The 16816-nt window shown below is 50.5% G+C and overlaps 1 protein-coding gene across 1 annotated transcript in view; it reads right to left on the bottom strand.

Annotated features, from left to right (window-relative positions):
- Positions 1 to 247: 247 nt before the first annotated feature.
- PALM (paralemmin) overlaps positions 248 to 16816 on the bottom strand; it is a 53309-nt gene continuing 36740 nt past the window's right edge. The window contains exons 5-8 of the mRNA XM_060233132.1: positions 16452 to 16473; positions 12833 to 12871; positions 6469 to 6600; positions 248 to 795 (exon numbers count right to left, since the gene is read on the bottom strand). Coding sequence (XP_060089115.1) covers positions 248 to 795; positions 6469 to 6600; positions 12833 to 12871; positions 16452 to 16473 — 741 coding nt within the window. The remainder of the gene's footprint in view (positions 796 to 6468; positions 6601 to 12832; positions 12872 to 16451; positions 16474 to 16816) is intronic.

The raw sequence follows: 16816 nt of genomic DNA, 5'->3' as shown, positions 1-16816 counted from the left end.
GCAGTGTGTATCCTATACACTTTTCACCGAGGCCACGATTAAGTTCCCGGTCACTTAAAAATAGAAAAAAGGCAACCCTCCCGAAAATAATAACACAACCGCTTGTCTCGTTTAGTAAAATCAAAACACCAAGGAGTTGGTCTAACTTAAAAGGTATCGAGGCAGAGTAAAGGTATCCCAGTGAGAGTGATGGGTGTGGAGGGAGGAAAGGCAGTCCTAATAGGTTGTAGAGGTGAAGGCTGGCGCCTTACATGACGGAACAGCATTTGCAGCGCTGTTTTTTGACGTCAAGATCCTTATCCGCTTCTTTGGGGTCAGTGTCGTTGGCTGCGGGTTTCTCGCCGGCTTGGTTCTCTTCCTTCTGCGGGAGGGCTGTCACGGGCTCTACAGCGCTGCCATTGGGTGGGGCATGGTCTTTCCCCGCACTATCTGTCGTCGGCTTGTTCTCCGCATCTTCAATCACCACGAGCTCAGCCTTGATGGTACCCTCTAGGCCCAGTACTTTTTTGGTCTCGTTCTCGTCTTCCACGTTCTGGTAGCCCATGAAGATCATGGTGACTGGCTGATCCTTGCTCGGCTCTGGGCCTTTCGGACTCTCTACCGGCTTAGCCTGAACGCCGGTGATTTCCTTCCTGGGTGTGACCTTCTGGCTAGGGGGATTGCTCTTGGAGACTCCTCCAACGGCCTTCTCGGACGCCTCGTCTGCCTTATGGAGGAGTTCATCTACCTCGGAAGAGCTGAGCAAATGAATGCCGTTCTCCATGGCCCCATCCTCAGCAGGGACTGCATGGACCACTGCAAGAGACAGACAGAGAAGGCACATAGTAAAGGCATGGGAAGAAAAACTTAAACCCAAACAAGTTGAATTAAGAAACCAAAAGAAGAAGATGAAGAAGATATTGGATTTATATCCCGCCCTATGCTCTGAATCTCAGAGTAGCTCACAATCTGCTTTAGCTCCCCCCCCAACAGACACCCTGTGAGGTGGGTGGGGCTGAGAGAGTTCTCCCAGAAGTTGCCCTCTCAAGGACAGAGGCCCAGAGCAGCCTACAATCTCCTTTCCCTTCCTCCCCCACAACAGACACCCTGTGAGGCAGGTGGGGCTGAGAGAGCTCTCCCAGAAGCTGCCCTTTCAAGAACAGAGGCTCAGAGCGGCCTACAATCTCCTTTCCCTTCCTCCCCCACAACAGACATCAAGCTGCCCTTTAAAGGACACAATCCCTTATTGACTCTGAGACAGTGCAGAGAGTAAGAACTGGCTACTCTCATCCAATGGTGGGCCCCAATGTTGTGTCTGTGGGTGCCATGGTGGCCTACAATCTCCTTTCCCTTCCTCCCCCGCAACAGACACCCTGTGAGGCGGGTGGGGCTGAGAGGGCTCTCCCAGAAGCTGCCCTTTCAAGGACAGAGTCTCAGAGCGGCCTACAATCTCATTTCCCTTCCTCCCCCACAACAGACACCCTGTGAAGCGGGTGGAGCTGAGAGAGCTCTCCCAGAAGCTTATTGCCTCTGAGACAGTGCAGAGGGTAAGAACTGGCTACTCTCATCCAATGGTGGGCCCCAATGTTGTGTTTGTGGGTGCCATGGTGCCCACCAAGTTTTTTTATAAAGTGGGTGGGGCCAGGTGGGGCTCTTGCCCAGCCGGGCACCTGATTGGCCAATGGAGATCTGTTTTGGCTACACAGATTAAAATAACATTGTGTCAGCGGCAGTTACGGCCAAGTATTGGCTTTGTTCTTTCTCACTCCTCTTCCCCTGTGCATTTTTAAATTGCCCCTCTTCCCCCCCCCCCCCCCGTGCTTGGGCTTTCTCTGTGCACACGGCTCTGCCTCCTGGAGCACTCGGGTTGGCTCCTCCTCCTGCAGCAGCCATTTTGTGGTTGGTTCCTCCTCCTGCGGTGGCCATTTTGTGGTCATGCCCAACATCCCTGTGTTAGAATTCCAAAGGTGCCTGAGGTAAGGCTGGGGACCCTGAGCCTAAGGAATACAGATGAATCCCCTAGGATGCACAGTGTTAATCCCAGGGCTTTTTTTGTAGCTGGAACTTCTTTGCCTATTATAGGGTTGCCAATCCCCAGGTGGGGGCAGGGGATTCCCCGGTTTGGAGGCCCTCCCCCTGCTTCAGGGTCGTCAGAAAGCGGGGGGAGGGGAGGGAAATGTCTGCTGAGAACTCTTGTTATTCCCTATGGAGATTTATTCCCATAGAAAATCATGGAGAATTGATCCGCGGGTATCTGGGGGGGGGCAGAGGCACCAAATTTTCAGTATAGTATCTAGAGCCTCTCCCCAAAATATCCCCCAAGTTTCAAAAAGATTGGACTAGGGGGCCCAATTCTATGAGCCCCAAAAGAAGGTGACCCTAACCTTCATTAATTCCTATGGAAGGAAGGAATTGAAAAGGTGTGCCGTCCCTTTAAATGTGATGTCCAGAACTCCCTTTGGAGTTCAATTATGCTTGTCACAGCCTTGATCTTGGCTCCACCCCAAATGTCTCCTGGCTCCACCCCCAAAGTCCCCAGATATTTCTTGAATTGGACTTGGCAACCCTAGCCTATTAGGCCACATACCTCTGATACAGCCAATCCTCCAAGAGCTTACAGAAGGCCCTGTAGGAAAAGCCCTATAAGCTCCAGGAGGATTGCCCTCCAAGGCCAGTTTTCCCAATATGTCAAGTCCCCAGGAGTTCAGTAATCAACACCAGGCCATTCAGAGAATTGTCTTTATTGAAATACTGACAGGTCTTTAGGGCAAGAGAGTTCTTGCGAAAACTGGCTTTGGCAGGCAAATGCCCTGTACTTATTCCTTTAGCTTTAGCCGTTATACATTCAAACTCAAGGGCAACTAGAATGATTCAAGGGTTGGAACACTTTCCCTATGAAGAAAGGTTAAAACGCTTGGGGCTCTTTAGCTTGGAGAAACATCGACTGCAGGGTGACATGAGAGAGGTTTACAAGATAATGCATGGGATGGAGAAAGTAGAGAAAGAAGTCCTTTTCTCCCTTCCTCACAATACAAAAACTCGTGGGCATTCAATGAAATTGCTGAGCAGTCGGGTTAGAACGGATAAAAGGACGTCCTTCTTCACCCAAAGGGTGATTAACATGTGGAATTCACTGCCACAGGAAGGGGTGGCAGCTACACACATAGCCAGCTTCAAGAGGGGATTAGAAAAAAATATGGAGCAGAGGTCCATCAGTGGCTGTTAGCTGCAGTGAGTGAGAGTGAGAGAGAGAGAGTGTGTGTATTTTGGCCACTGTGTGACACAGAGTGTTGGACTGGATGGGCCACTGGCCTGATTCAACATGTCTTCTCTTATGTTCTTATGTGACACAGAGTGTTGGACTGGATGGGCCACTGGCCTGATCCAACATGTCTTCTCTTATGTTCTTATGTGACACAGAGTGTTGGACTGGATGGGCCACTGGCCTGATCCAACATGGCTTCTCTTATGTTCTTATGTGACACAGAGTGTTGGACTGGAGGGGCCATTGGCCTGATCCAACATGTCTTCTTATGTTCTTATGTGACACAGAGTGTTGGACTGGAGGGGCCATTGGCCTGATCCAACATGGCTTCTCTCATGTTCTTATGTGACACAGAGTGTTGGACTGGAGGGGCCACTGGCCTGATCCAATGGGGCTTCTCTTATGTTCTTATGTGACACAAAGTGTTGGACTGGATGGGCCATTGGCCTGATTCAACAGGGCTTCTCTTATGTTCTTATGTGAAGCAGCAGTCCCTTCCCCCTTTGTCTTTCCAGACCCCTGGCAGCTGCACACTTATTTATTTCTTTATTTTATTGGATTTATATCCCACCCTCCCCGCCAAAGCGGGCTCAGGATGGCTTATTGAACGGAGATGGCCTTGGCCACCCCCAAGATCAGGCTGAAAAATGCTTTATTTGTTACACAGAGGTAGTAGCTGGAGAAGCGGAAAGTGAGAGTAACATCGTGTCTGAGTGGCGAGAGACATTCTTGACACAGGAGGGTGTGGCCTAATATGCAAAGGAGTTCCTGCTGCAAAAAAACCCCCAACAACCCTGGATATCTCAAGCAGTTTCTTGATCATGAACCCAGAACGTGAGTCACGCCGTTCTGCTCTTTGCGTTTTGGGACAAAAGAATAGTTTGGATATTGGCAGAGCAAGAGACTGGAAATTGGGGAAGCCGTGGCGGGGCTAAAAAAAGACTGATGATTCCATGGGACAAGCAAGACCTGATCGCTCTCCCCCTATATAGTTATGCAAAACGCTACACCGTCCTGCCAACCGTGGGTGCACTCCCTTTGTAAGCGCATAGAATCCAGGAAGATAGATTTAGGCGGGCAGCCGTGTTGGTTTGAGTCCCGTGGCACCTTTAAGGTCAACAGCCAGATGGAGACTGCCACTGACCGTGAAAGCCATCGGTGGACACCTCCACCAGAAATGTGTCTGCTCTTCTTTTAAGGACATCTAAGACTAGCAGATGCTGCTACGTCTTGTGGCAGTGAGTTCCACAAGTTTCATTACGGGTTGTGGGAAGGAGAACTTCCTTTTGTCTGCCTGATACCTACTGTCCATCTGTTATTTCGCTGGGTGCCCTTGACTTCGAGTCGTTTGGGAAAGGGAGGAAAAGTTCTGGACTTTCTGCCACTCTCGGCAAAATGCATCTCCGTTGCCCCTCCGCACTTCAAAAGACATTCTAGCATTGGGAAAAGTCCAGAAAAGGGCAACTGGAATGATTCAAGGGTTGGAAGACTTTCCCTGTGAAGAAAGGTTAAAACGCTTGGGGCTCTTTAGTTTGGAGAAACGTCAACTGAAGGGACATGATCGAGGTTTACAAGATAATGCATGGGATAGAGAAGGTACAGAAAAAAGTCCTTTTCTCCCTTTCTCACAAGACAAGAACTCATGGGCACTCAATGACATTACGGAGCAGCCGGGTTAGAATGGATAAAAGGAAGCACTTCTTCACCCAAAGGGTGATTCACACATGGAATTCACTGCCGCAGGAGGTGGTGGCAGCTACAAGCATAGACAGCTTCAAGAGGGGACTAGATAAACATCTGGAGCAGAGGTCCATCAGTGGCTATTAGTCACAGAGTATTGTTGGAACTTTGGGGTAGTGATGCTCTGTATTCTTGGTGCTGGGGGTGGGCAACAGTAGAAGGGCTTCTAATGTCCTGGCCCCACTGATGGACATCCTGATGGCACCTGGCTTTTGGTCACTGTGTGACACAGAGTGTTGGACTGGATGGGCCATTGGACTGATCCAACATGGCTTCTCTGATGTTCTTTTGTCTGGGGCAAGTGATGCTCTGTCTTCTTGGTGCTTGGGGGCGGGCAACAGTGGGAGGGCTTCTAGTGTCCTGGCCCCACTGATGGACCTCCTGATGGCACCTGGATTTTGGTCACTGTGTGACACAGAGTGTTGGATTGGATGGGCCATTGGACTGATCCAACATGGCTTCTCCGATGTTCTTATGTTCTCCTCTTAGCTATCTTTTCAAGGATTTCTTTTATTAACTTCATTTCTCCCCAGAGGAAACTCACAGTTGTTCTCCTCTCCTTAGTTGTGTGGTTGTGTGGATTAGGATGAGCGTCTGTGACTGGTCCAAGCTTCCACGGTACAGCGAGGATTCAAACTCAGATCCTAGTAGTCCAACGCTGACCACTACACAATGCTGCCTCTCTAAACTGACTCCCCCCCCCCCATTCCTTAGCCTTTCCTTACAGGGAGGAGGCACCAGCTTCTTGGTATTTTGGTCGCCCCCTCTGCCCAGCGCTGGATTAAACCCTGTGGAGGCCTCTAGGCAATCAAAATCTTGAGGGTTATCTCAGAGTTTGAGTGCCTGCCTCACCACCCTCGGCCCCCGCTGCAGCCTGCAGGCCCCTTCTCCAAAGCCCCTGTGACAAAGCTGCGGGGGAGAGGCAGAGAGAGGCAAACTTGATGACGACGCCAGCAGCAGCCCCACCAGATAAGTTAGGCAAAGAGCAGCTCCGTTGCTGGCTGTGTGTGGAAGCTGGAAAGGCTGCAAGCAGGGGGGAAACCGGGGGGGGGGGGGGCGGGAAAGCCAGCTTGGGGCCCCTAAAGGCATGAGGACCCACGGGCCAGTGCCTACTTGGCCTAATTGTTAATCAACATTCCCTCTAAGCTGCAGTGTCTTGTGAGCAAAAATTCTACTTTGTGAGCTGCTGGCAGGAAAGCGGCGAGGTGCTGCAGAAATCAGTTTGCCCTGGGGGCCATTTTTCCTGAGCTACGACGAAAAACGCGTAAGACAAATCCGCACGCTAGCTCACGATAGCTTAGAGGAAACGCGGTTGTTAATCTGACTCGCTCTGCCCTTTTCGCAGTTCGACAATATTCTTTTGGGGACGGAATTCAGCTGGAAGCAGGAAGGATACAGCGGTTGGGTCCCCTCGGCCGGGCTGGGAGCGAGCGATCCTGGCAGCTGCGGGAGGCCAGGGCCGTCTACGCCCCCTGGGTGCGTACCTTTCGTCTCGTCCTCGTACACTTTGACCCCCTGTATAGATCGGTCCTTGGGGAGTCTAGTGGTGCTGGACAGGACCTTGGTCTCCCCAGTAACTCTGTCCTTTTCCACAGTGATTTCCACAGAGTACGTAGCTGGGACACAAACAGGAGAGTGAGCATCCAAACCCCCCCCCGCCCCTCTGCCCCGCCCCCTGGGCTCAGCAGCGAAGCATTTGGGGGGTGGAACGAGATGCGATGAAGCAGGATTCGGGGGGGGGGGGCGCCTGCAGGCGGGTGCCAAGGTGTCCGTGGCGCAAAGGGGGAGACAGTGCAAGCAGCTGCAAAGGGGGACTGTGAGTAGCAGGAAGCGGCCATCCTCAGTAGAGTATTTACACTCCTTCCCAGAATCCTTTGGGAGCGGACAGGCCAGTCCAGCACCTGGTCCAGCTCCTCCGGCTCCCCTGGGTGATGTCATCCCTGGATGTTTAATGTTTAATATGAACTACATCAGGCCTCGGATTCAGTGGGAGCTCACAGGAGCACAGCTCCGGAACCTTTCTGAGAGTTCCACCTCCTCCTACCTCCTTGTCCATTGAACAGTAGCTGCTGCTGCATGACAATCCCTGGGTGAGCTCCACCACCTATTTTTCTACAAAAACGACCCCTAAACTACATACAACAAAACACTTTAACTTGACATAAAGGTAAAAAGGTAAAGGTACAACGTTTTCACGGCAGACTTTTTACAGGGTGGCTTGCCATTGCCTTCCCCAGTCCTCTACACTTTCCCCCCAGCAAGCTCGGTACTCATTTGACTGACCTCGGAAGGATGGAAGGCTGAGTCAACCTCGAGCTGGCTAACTGAAAACCCAGCTTCCGCTGGGATCAAACTCAGGTCGTGAGCAGAGGGCTCCGACTGCAATACTGCAGCTTTACCACTCTGCGCCACGGGGCTCACTTTCGTTTCGGATATACTCTCCTTCTTTAAGGGATCATCTTGCCATATTCATAGGTTCAGTAGACTTGAAGAGTCAAAATTTCCTGGCTTCCTTGTATTTTAATTTGATTTTCTAGATTTATTTATGGAACGTCTCTACCAATTTCTATCAGTATTCAGGAACGAAATTGGACCTGTTCTTTTTAATCGTTGAACTTAGTATAAAAGCATTATGGATTTTATAGATTTTACTATGTTGCGTAGTGGATGATTTTTCAAATGCATTAGTATATGTCAAGTTAAAGTGTTTTGTTGTATGTAGTTCATATTATACATTGCTACTAATTTGTAAACGGAGAGAGTGTGTTTCAAGTTACTGTACCTCCGTGGTCCTGATTATTTCTAACGTTATCTTTGGAGCAGCATAACCAAAGGGGAGAGAGAGAGAGAGAGCTCTCTGTCCCACTGGACTTACAATGTGGGTTGCCAACCCCGAGCTGGGAAATTCCTGGAGACGAAAGGACGGTGAGATGCAATGCCATAAATTCCACCCTCCCGTTTTCTCCAGGGGAGCGGATCGCCATACTCTGGAGAGCTATTGTAATTCTGGAAGAACTCCTGGTTCTACCTGGAGATTGGCAACTGTACATGATTTTGAAGCAGGGGGACCCGACAAAAGAGCAGGGCACCAACCTTGCTCGAGCAATGATTTGGTGCGGCTGAGTTTTGGACAGGATTGAGCTCCCTGAGGCACAACAGAAGAAAGCCAGAGAGGAGGAGATTGCGGCGATCACCAGAGAATCAAAGAATCATAGAGTTGGAAGGGACTGCCAGGGTCATCTAGTCCAGCCCCCTGCACTCCAAGGTCCCCAAACTCTCGATGGCAGGCAGCCCAGAAGGAGCACATGCCACCCGAGCCTCCACAATGGTTGCAAATGGCTGACGGCAAAGATGCCTCCGCCGTCCATCCCTTCTGGCTTTGCTTAAAGCAGCTCGCGACGTCTGCTCAAGCAGCCGCGGCGAAATGGCAACACCGCTGCAAAAGGCAAGACACCTGGGCACTGTTAGGAAGGAGCTGGTGGCAGGAAGGTGCATGCGGGCCGAGCATGGTCTTTGCCGGGATGCCGCTTTCGTCGGAGGCAGCAGACAGGCACAGCAAAAGGGAAATTAAAAAAAAGTTCTACGCTGCATTCTCGAGGGCTCCAGAGTTGGGCAAACTCTGGGAAGCAATGTCCCCCCCCCCCCTTTCTCCTCCACCATGGAAAAGCTGGCTGGGGAAACTTGGGCTTACAGTCGCCCCTACTGGGCTCACGGACAACACAGCACGCCGTGGAAACCTCCCCTAAAGACATGCGTTTCCGTTTTTTGCAAGCTAAGAAATAACAACACTTAAGCAATTTTGAGAGCACTGCATACCTTCTGCTCTGTATTTGTTTTGTTCCCATGTATATTTTGTGTTTGTACTGAAGAAGATAAGAAGGTGATATTGGATTTATACCCCGCCCTTCACTCTGAATCTGAGTCTCAGAGCGGTCACAATCTCCTTTCCCTTCCTCCCCCACAACAGACACTCTGTGAGGTGGGTGGGGCTGAGAGAGCTCTCCCAGAAGCTGCCCTTTCAAGGACAGAGTCTCAGAGCGGCCTACAATCACCTTTCTCTTCCTCCCCCACAAGAGACACCCTGTGAGGCGGGTGGGGCTGAGAGAGCTCTCCCAGAAGCTGCCCTTTCAAGGACAGAGTCTCAGACTGACCTATAATCTCCTTCCCCTTCCTTCTCAACAGACGCCCTGTGAGGTGGATGGGGCTGAGAAAGCTCTGACAGAAGCTGCCCTTTCAAGGACAGAGGCTCAGAGTGGCCTATAATCTCCTTTACCTTCCTCCCCACAACAGACACCCTGTGAGGTGGGTGGGGCTGAGAGGGCTCTCCCAGGAGCTGCCCTTTCAGGGAGAGTCTCATAAGAACATAAGAGAAGCCATGTTGGATCAGGCCAACGGCCCATCCATTCCAACACTCTGTATCACACAGTGGCCAATATATAGAGAGAGCTCTCCCAGAAGCTGCCCTTTCAAGGACAACTCTGCTAGAGCTATGGCTGACCCAAGGCCATTCCAGCAGCTGCAAGTGGAGGAGTGGAGAATCAAACCCAGTTCTCCCAGATAAGAGTCCTCACACTTAATCACTACACCAAACAGGCTTTGGTGTACTTGTATTGGGGGTTTTATGATTTATTTGTTTGTTTTTTAAAACATACATGAGTGTTGGCTCTTCTGGGTCAGATACAAGTCCATGCTGTTTCCAATGGGACAGCCAGAGATACCTGGGAAGGCCACGAGCAAAGCACAAAAACTGTAACCTTCCCCTGGGGTGTGTCCTGCAGCAGCAAAGTGAGCCTGAACATGAGAGTTCTACTGTCACAGGGGCCGGGGTATGGAATTCTAGCAGGAGTTCCTTTGCATATTAGGGCACACCCCTCTGATGTAGCCAATCCTCCAGGAGCTTACAGTAGTCCCTGTATGAAGAGCCTTGTAAGCTCCAGGAGGATTGGCTACATCAGAGGGGTGTGGCCTAACATGCAAAGGAGCTCCTGCTAGAATTCCACCCCTGCACGGAGGCCAGCATTCAGAAGCTCCGCCTCTTTCTCTGGGTTGGTCTTATTAAATTGCCTTCTCAGAGGATGCATTTTATGCAGGGCCCCGTTCCCTGGATCCCATGGGAGAGATACCAAGAAAACACCTTTAAGTCCAATGCGTGCTAATGTTTTAAATCATTTTTTTTAAAAGAAAAATCTTTAATTGCGTTTGTTTGTATACTTTATAGCTCTACTACCTGGCATTACATTTGATGACACACACGGCCCGGCCCAACAAGGTCTCATTTAGATCAGATTTGGCCCTCATAACAAACGAGTTTGACACCCTGCAGTGCAGTGTACATCTGGAGAAGGTCAGGATTGATTTAACAGTTGGTTAATTGTTGCAGCCCTGGTTAAAAGGCATGCCGGCTGGGGCTGATGGGAGTTGTAGGCAAAAGACATCTGGAGAGCCAACGTTCCCTACCCCTGGTCTAGGGCCAGCTCTGCACACACACACACCCCTTGCCTGTTGACTGTAGTGGGACAACGGGCATGCGCCCTGCCTCACCTGGCAATGAATCAAAGGGAGACGGATCATTCAACAGGAGATTATATAAGTAAGGTTTGCCCCCGAAGCATGGAAAGCGATCGACCGGCGCGGCAGGGCGCGAAAGGGGGTCACTTTGCACTTTATAACTGAGGGGCGGTGAAGGGCTAACAGCCACCGGTCAACCTTCGTTTCCCAAAGGACGGCTCCATTTGCAATCTGTACCGTTTCCCGTCGGGTCATTCTGCCTTTGACCTTGCAAGAAGTGCAGCTTAGCTCTACATGGAAATGCAAAAATACAAAATATTGCGCAAAAACAAACACTCTTGACTGGTGCATACAAAGTTCTATTGTCATGAAATGAACAGCCTACAACAGTGGGCATGCATTCATACAGTATAAAGAGACAACAAACAAAAGTCTCAAAACAATATTCCAAGGAGGACCCCTCCCCCCCACAGTCTCTGAGTTTTCCAGACTGAGTACTAAGACTCAATAATAAAGTTCCACAGGGGTCCCTCCGTTGCTTGTTGACTTCTGAAGGAAAAATTCTAGCCTTCACGCAAACCCCGGCTTTGATTGCGTTCCGCTGCTCCTGCAGCGTCCTCGTAAGTCAACTGAAACCTCCAGCCAAGTTCTCTCTCAAACGCCCATTTTGGTATCTTAATTTGCGGCAACGGAGGGACTCCTGTGGAACTTTATTATTGAGTCTTAGTACTCAGTCTGGAAAACTCAGAGACTGTGTGGGGTCCTCCTTGGAATATTGTTTTGAGACTTTTGTTTGTTGTCTATTTATACTGTATGAATGCATGCCCACTGTTGTAGGCTGTTCATTTCATGACAATAGAACGTTGTATACACCAGTCAAGAGTGTTAGTTTTTGCACAATATTTTGTATTTTTGTATTTTACATATTGTGCTGCCACTGTTCTTTTGCATAGCTCTACATGGAGGCAAATCCCAGTTTGGATTGGTGCTAAAAGTGAAACAGAACGGCCTCCCCGGGGAAGGGGAAACACAGCCGGCATTTCTCTCCCTGAACACAAGGCAACAGTCCTTAATTTTCAGACTTTTCTCTTGCTGGAGTGGGAAACGTCAGAGTTTTACGGGCAGATGAGTCTAGGGGTTTTGGCCCAAGCTTTCCCTCCAAACGACTCCAGGAATAAAACGATTAAGAATGCAGGAACTGCATCAGATCCAACTTCAGACAGCGGCTGGCACTTGGAGGCCCACAAAGCAAATTTCTTTTTCAAAGGTGAAAGAGAAATATCGGGAATCGGCTGCCTGGAGACTAGGGTTGCCAAGTGCAATTCAAGAAATATCTGGGGACTTTGGGGGTGGAGCCAGGAGACTTTGGAGGTGGAGCCAGGAGACATTAGGGGCGGAGCCAGGAGCAAGGGTGTGACAAGCATCAATGAACTCCAAGGGAGTTCCGGCCATCACATTTAAAGGGACGGCACACCTTTTCAATTCCTTCCTTCCATAGGAAATAATGAAGGATAGGGGCACCTTCTTTTGGGGCTCATAGAATTGGACCCCCTGGTCCAATCTTTTTGAAACTTGGAGGGTATTTTGGGGAGAGGCACTAGATGCTATACTGAAAATGTGGTGCATCTACCCCAAAAAACAGCCCCCGCAGAGCCCCAGATACCTGCGGATCAATTCTCCATGATTTTCTATGGGAATAAATCTCCCTAGGGAATAATAAGAGTTCCCAGCAGACATTTCCCTCCCCTCCCCCCGCCTTCTGACGACCCTGTAGCGGGGGGAGGGTCTCCAAACCGGGGGATCCCCTGCCCCCACCTGGGGATTGGCAACCCTACTGGAGACCCCCTTTTATCTCGGATGTTTGTATTACAGCTTCTCAGGGTGGAAAGAAACTACACTTTGCATCTGCTCAGAGGCTCTTCTGTCCTGTCTTACTCTGTAAATCCAAGCCCGCCCCCCCCCCCCGGCACGCAAGCACGGCCCAAGGCTGAGCCCCAGCACAAGCTAACGTCTGGCAGATTGAAATCGATGTACGGAAATCGATCGAACGTCTACGCAGTCTGCCAGCGGGTGACGCAAAGGACAGTGCAGCGAAAACAACATTTCCCGAGCGCAGGCAGCAAGTTGGTTCAACGCAGACTTCGGTGGCCCATGCCTGACGCCCTCTGTTCTTATAGTTTGAGGGCTATTCCCACCCCCCCTCCCCGGACGGTGGCAATATCAGGCCAAGCGACATGCTGCTGTGAAAAGCATCAGGCCTCTCCCATCCCTGGGGCAGCAGGGTTCCAACAAGTGCCCAGCGGGGAGGAGAGGGGAGCTGAGGAATGGGATGCAACGTACCTGCCTTCATCATGCCACCGGCTTTGGGACTGTTGGAGGCTTTTTGGTCCACGTGGAGGAAGGAAAAAAAGAGAGAAAAGGAGTTATTCCTCGAAAATTGTAAGGGTTCCTGTGTGTGCACATAAATACATGCATGTGCATGCAGGGGTCGCTTTGTGGAAAAACAGGTGGTGGAACTCATTAGCATATGCCACCTCCCCCCCCCCCCCCACCGGCCAAAAGCTACCTGACGCAAGAAAGGAGAGCCCCGGGCGAGCGAGGCCTGCTTGGGCTGGCTAGAGATCCAGCCAGCCCAAGCAGGCTTCGCTCACCTGGGGCTTGATTCCCCACTCCTCCACTTGCACCTGCTGAGATGGCCTTGAGGCAGCCAGAGCTTTCATAGAAGCTGTCCTTGAAAGGGCAGCTGCTATAAAAGCACTCTCAGCCCCACCTACCTCACAGGGTGTTTGGTGTGTTGGGGGGAGGTAGAGGAGATGGTGAGCGCTCTGAGACTCTGAGATTCAGAGTATAGGGCGGTAAATAAATCCAAAATCTTCTTCTTCTTCCTTGGCCACCCCTCCACCACAGTCAAAAGGCCAGCAAACCACCTGCTGCCCAAAATCACATCAGAAGTAGAGAAAGGGTGGTGCAGGCTTCTCCTAATGAGGGCTGCTGGGGGTGTGGCAAAGCCCCTGGTGGCTGGCTGGCTGCCTGCTCTCCTCATCCAGGGATTGTTATGCAGCTGCACCTCCGATTCAATGGACAAGGGAGGTGGGGAGGAGGAGGGGGAACCCTCAGAAAGGTTCAGGAGCTCCTGCTGAATTCGACCTGTGTGCATGGCCAGCTTCAGTGAGAAGCTGCTGAGGTCCAGGAGAAGGATGCCCTGCATGGCAGAAGCAATAGCCGCCATGCCTGTCTCGGCGACTGGTGTCAGGAGTGGGATCGGGCTTCCTTGGAAAGTTGCGCCGTCCTGAGCAAGCGGGCCTCCGAGGGTCCCAAGCTCGGATAGGGTTGCCAGGTGAGGCTGATGGGAGATTCCGGGAGAGGGGAAGGGAGGAGGAAAAGGAACTCCAAAGCAAGTTCCAGATGAACTGCCGTCATATTTAAAGGCATAGGCAACAGCTCTGTGTAAATTGCACCTCTGGTCAATTTCCTATCATACAAAAATCAACTTCAAAATATTGTTTTTGTATTCCAAATGCTATAAATAAGTCCGGATTTGCACAATGTACGCGACAGATGCTTCGCAGCAATTTCAAGTATCAGCTTCTAGGCATGATTGGTGTAAATTCTCCTGTTTCGCAATTGCTTTATCCAAGCCGTACTTTGACCGATAATTCGTTTGTACTTCTCACACTTCTCTGTCTTTCTCATTACATTTTACCCCAACCTTCACTGCATTCCTTTTAAATGCTTCCCCTCCATTAGAAACAGTAAGAGGAAGGGGACATCTTCTTTTGGGGCTCATAGAATCAGACCCCTTGGTCCAATCTTTTTGAAACTGGGAGGGGGTGGGGGGGGTTTTGAAGAGAAGTACCAGCAGCGATGCTGAAAATCTGGTGCCACTGCCTCGAAAAACAGCCCCCTCCAAGCCCTAGACAAGCCCTAAATCGATTCTTCATTATACTCTATGGGGGACTTTCTAGTCTCCATAGGGTATAACGAAGCACCCAGCAGCTATTCGAACCCTCGCTTTCTGATATCTCTAAAAGCAAGGGGAGGGGCTTCAAGCCCAGGGGATCCCCTGCCCACAACTGGGAATTGGCAACTCTAATAGGGACTTTCACAGTGGGACCCCCATAGGTTCCTCGTTTTCAGAAAACGTTGCCACTGCTTGCCAGAACAGGGAACAGGACGCTTGTCCTCCGCTGCCACCATCTCGGGTGTCCACAGGTGGTACTGCAGCTAGCAGAACGGCATGGCTTTCCCAGGGAACGAAGGATACCGCTGCCTCGTTTGGCAGCCTACCTTGCTGCTCTAGAGTACGGAGTGTCTCACAATATGGAGAATATGGCATGGCCATGTCTCAAATCCGGAAGCTTCAACTAGCGCCGAATGCTGCAGCCAGGCTGCTAATGGGCCTTCCCTTGCGGGAGCACATTCAACCTGTGCTGAAAGCGCTGCGCTGGTTACCCATCGCATACCGGGTTCGTTTCGAGGTGGCGGTTCTCACCTTTGAAGCCCTATATGGCTAGGGACCTGCATACTTTTGGGACCGCCTTTCCCCACATGTTCCCCAGAGAGTACTTCGGTCAGGGTCACCAAACCTGCTCTCAATCCCTGACCTCAAAGAGGGCAGGCTCATGACAACTAGAGCCGGGCCTTTTCTGTTGTAGCCCCATGCTGGTGGAACAAGCTCCCTGATGAGGTTAGGGCCCTGCGAGAGCTCACGCAGTTCCGCAGGGCCTGCAAGATGGCACTCTCCCCCCAGGCGTTTGTAAATTAAGATCACAGGCTACAACAGATTCCGAAATAACTGGACCACCTCTAGCACGAACCTAAAGATCAGTCTTTCTATAGGACACCCGGCTGGAACAACAGAACAGACAAATTCAAAGATCATTACAGCAGAGGCAGCCAACGGTAACTCTCCAGATGTTTTTTTTTTTGCCTACAACTCCCACCCGCCCCAGCCAGCATGGCCAATGGCTGGGGCTGAGGGGAGTTGTAGGCAAAAAAACATCTAGAGAGCTACCGTTGGCCACCCCTGCATTATAGCTCTTGAAATAGATCCCAGTGGGCAGCTGTGTTGGTCTGAAGCAATAGAACAAAGCAGTAGACAAGTTTGCACCTTTAAGACCAACCAAGTTTTATTCAGAATGTACGCTTTCGTATGCTCTTAAGCAGACTTCATCAGACAAAAATGGAATGGCAAGAGGTCCTTAATATAGAAAAAGTGGGCAGTGTGCTGGTATGTAGAGTCGTGGGAATGTACACAGACCCCAACTTGTGATTCTTTTAATCTGCTAAAAACATTCCCATGACTATCAAAGAGTTCAGGTTTTCACGGCTGGTAACATCATTAGGGTTTGTAGAATCTTTCGGGATCAAGTGCCGTGTTCTACTGGAGAAAGTTTTCCTTCCAGACGTTTTGTTCTCAGCTGCGGAGAACATGCTCAGTGGCGTTGCAGCCAGAGTAGGCGCTCAGACCTTCTTGGCTGCTGTGCATTGAGTGAACTCAATGCACATTGAACTCAATGCACAGCAGCCAAGAAGGTCTGAGCGCCTGCTCCGGCTGCAACGCCACTGAGGATGTTCTCCGCAGCTGAGAACGAAACGTCTGGAAGGAAAACTTTCTCCAGTAGAACACGGCACTTGATCCCAAAAGATTCTACAAACCCTAATTCCCATGACTCTACATACCAACACGCTGCCCACTTTATATTAAGGACGGCTTGCCATTCCGTTTTTGTCTGATGAAGTCTGCTCAAGAGCATACGAAAGCTTCCATTCTGCATCAAACTTAGCACTTGAAATGGTTTGACTTTTTTATGTTTTTATACCTTAACGCGATTTTGTATCCCGTGTATTTGCACGAACACGTAAGCTGCCCGGAGCCTGCTTTCGCGAGGAGGATGGGATATAAATCGGATAAAATAAAATCAAACAAAAATAGTACAGAGCATGCAATTAGACTTACGCTTGGCTGAGCCCAGAGGAGTCTGCAGAAAGAAAGAGAAGATGTGTTAATCGGGGGGGGGGGGGGGGGGGACCAGCGGGAATTATTGCAATCACCTGTTGAGTTGGGTTGATCTCCCAGGCCTGTTCACGGTCCTGCCACAGATCTACCCTGAGGTACGAGAAGCTGCCCCCAGAAGGGAAAATCAATACGCTCTCATCCATGTACAAAAGCACTTTGCACATGCTCTTCTCTCTTTGTATCTGTCTCTTTGTGCTGTCTTTGTATCTCTCCCATGGGATCCAGGGAACTGGGCAAAGAAAACTGGGCAAAGGAGGGGAGGAACCTCAGCCAATAGAAGGAAGAGAGGCTTGGCTCAGTAGCTC

This window comes from Heteronotia binoei, chromosome 2 (genome assembly GCF_032191835.1).
Source record: "Heteronotia binoei isolate CCM8104 ecotype False Entrance Well chromosome 2, APGP_CSIRO_Hbin_v1, whole genome shotgun sequence".
In the NCBI taxonomy this organism is placed as follows: domain Eukaryota; kingdom Metazoa; phylum Chordata; class Lepidosauria; order Squamata; family Gekkonidae; genus Heteronotia; species Heteronotia binoei.
The sequence above is the reverse complement of the archived record's forward strand: the minus strand, read 5'-3'. Positions and strand labels throughout refer to the sequence as shown.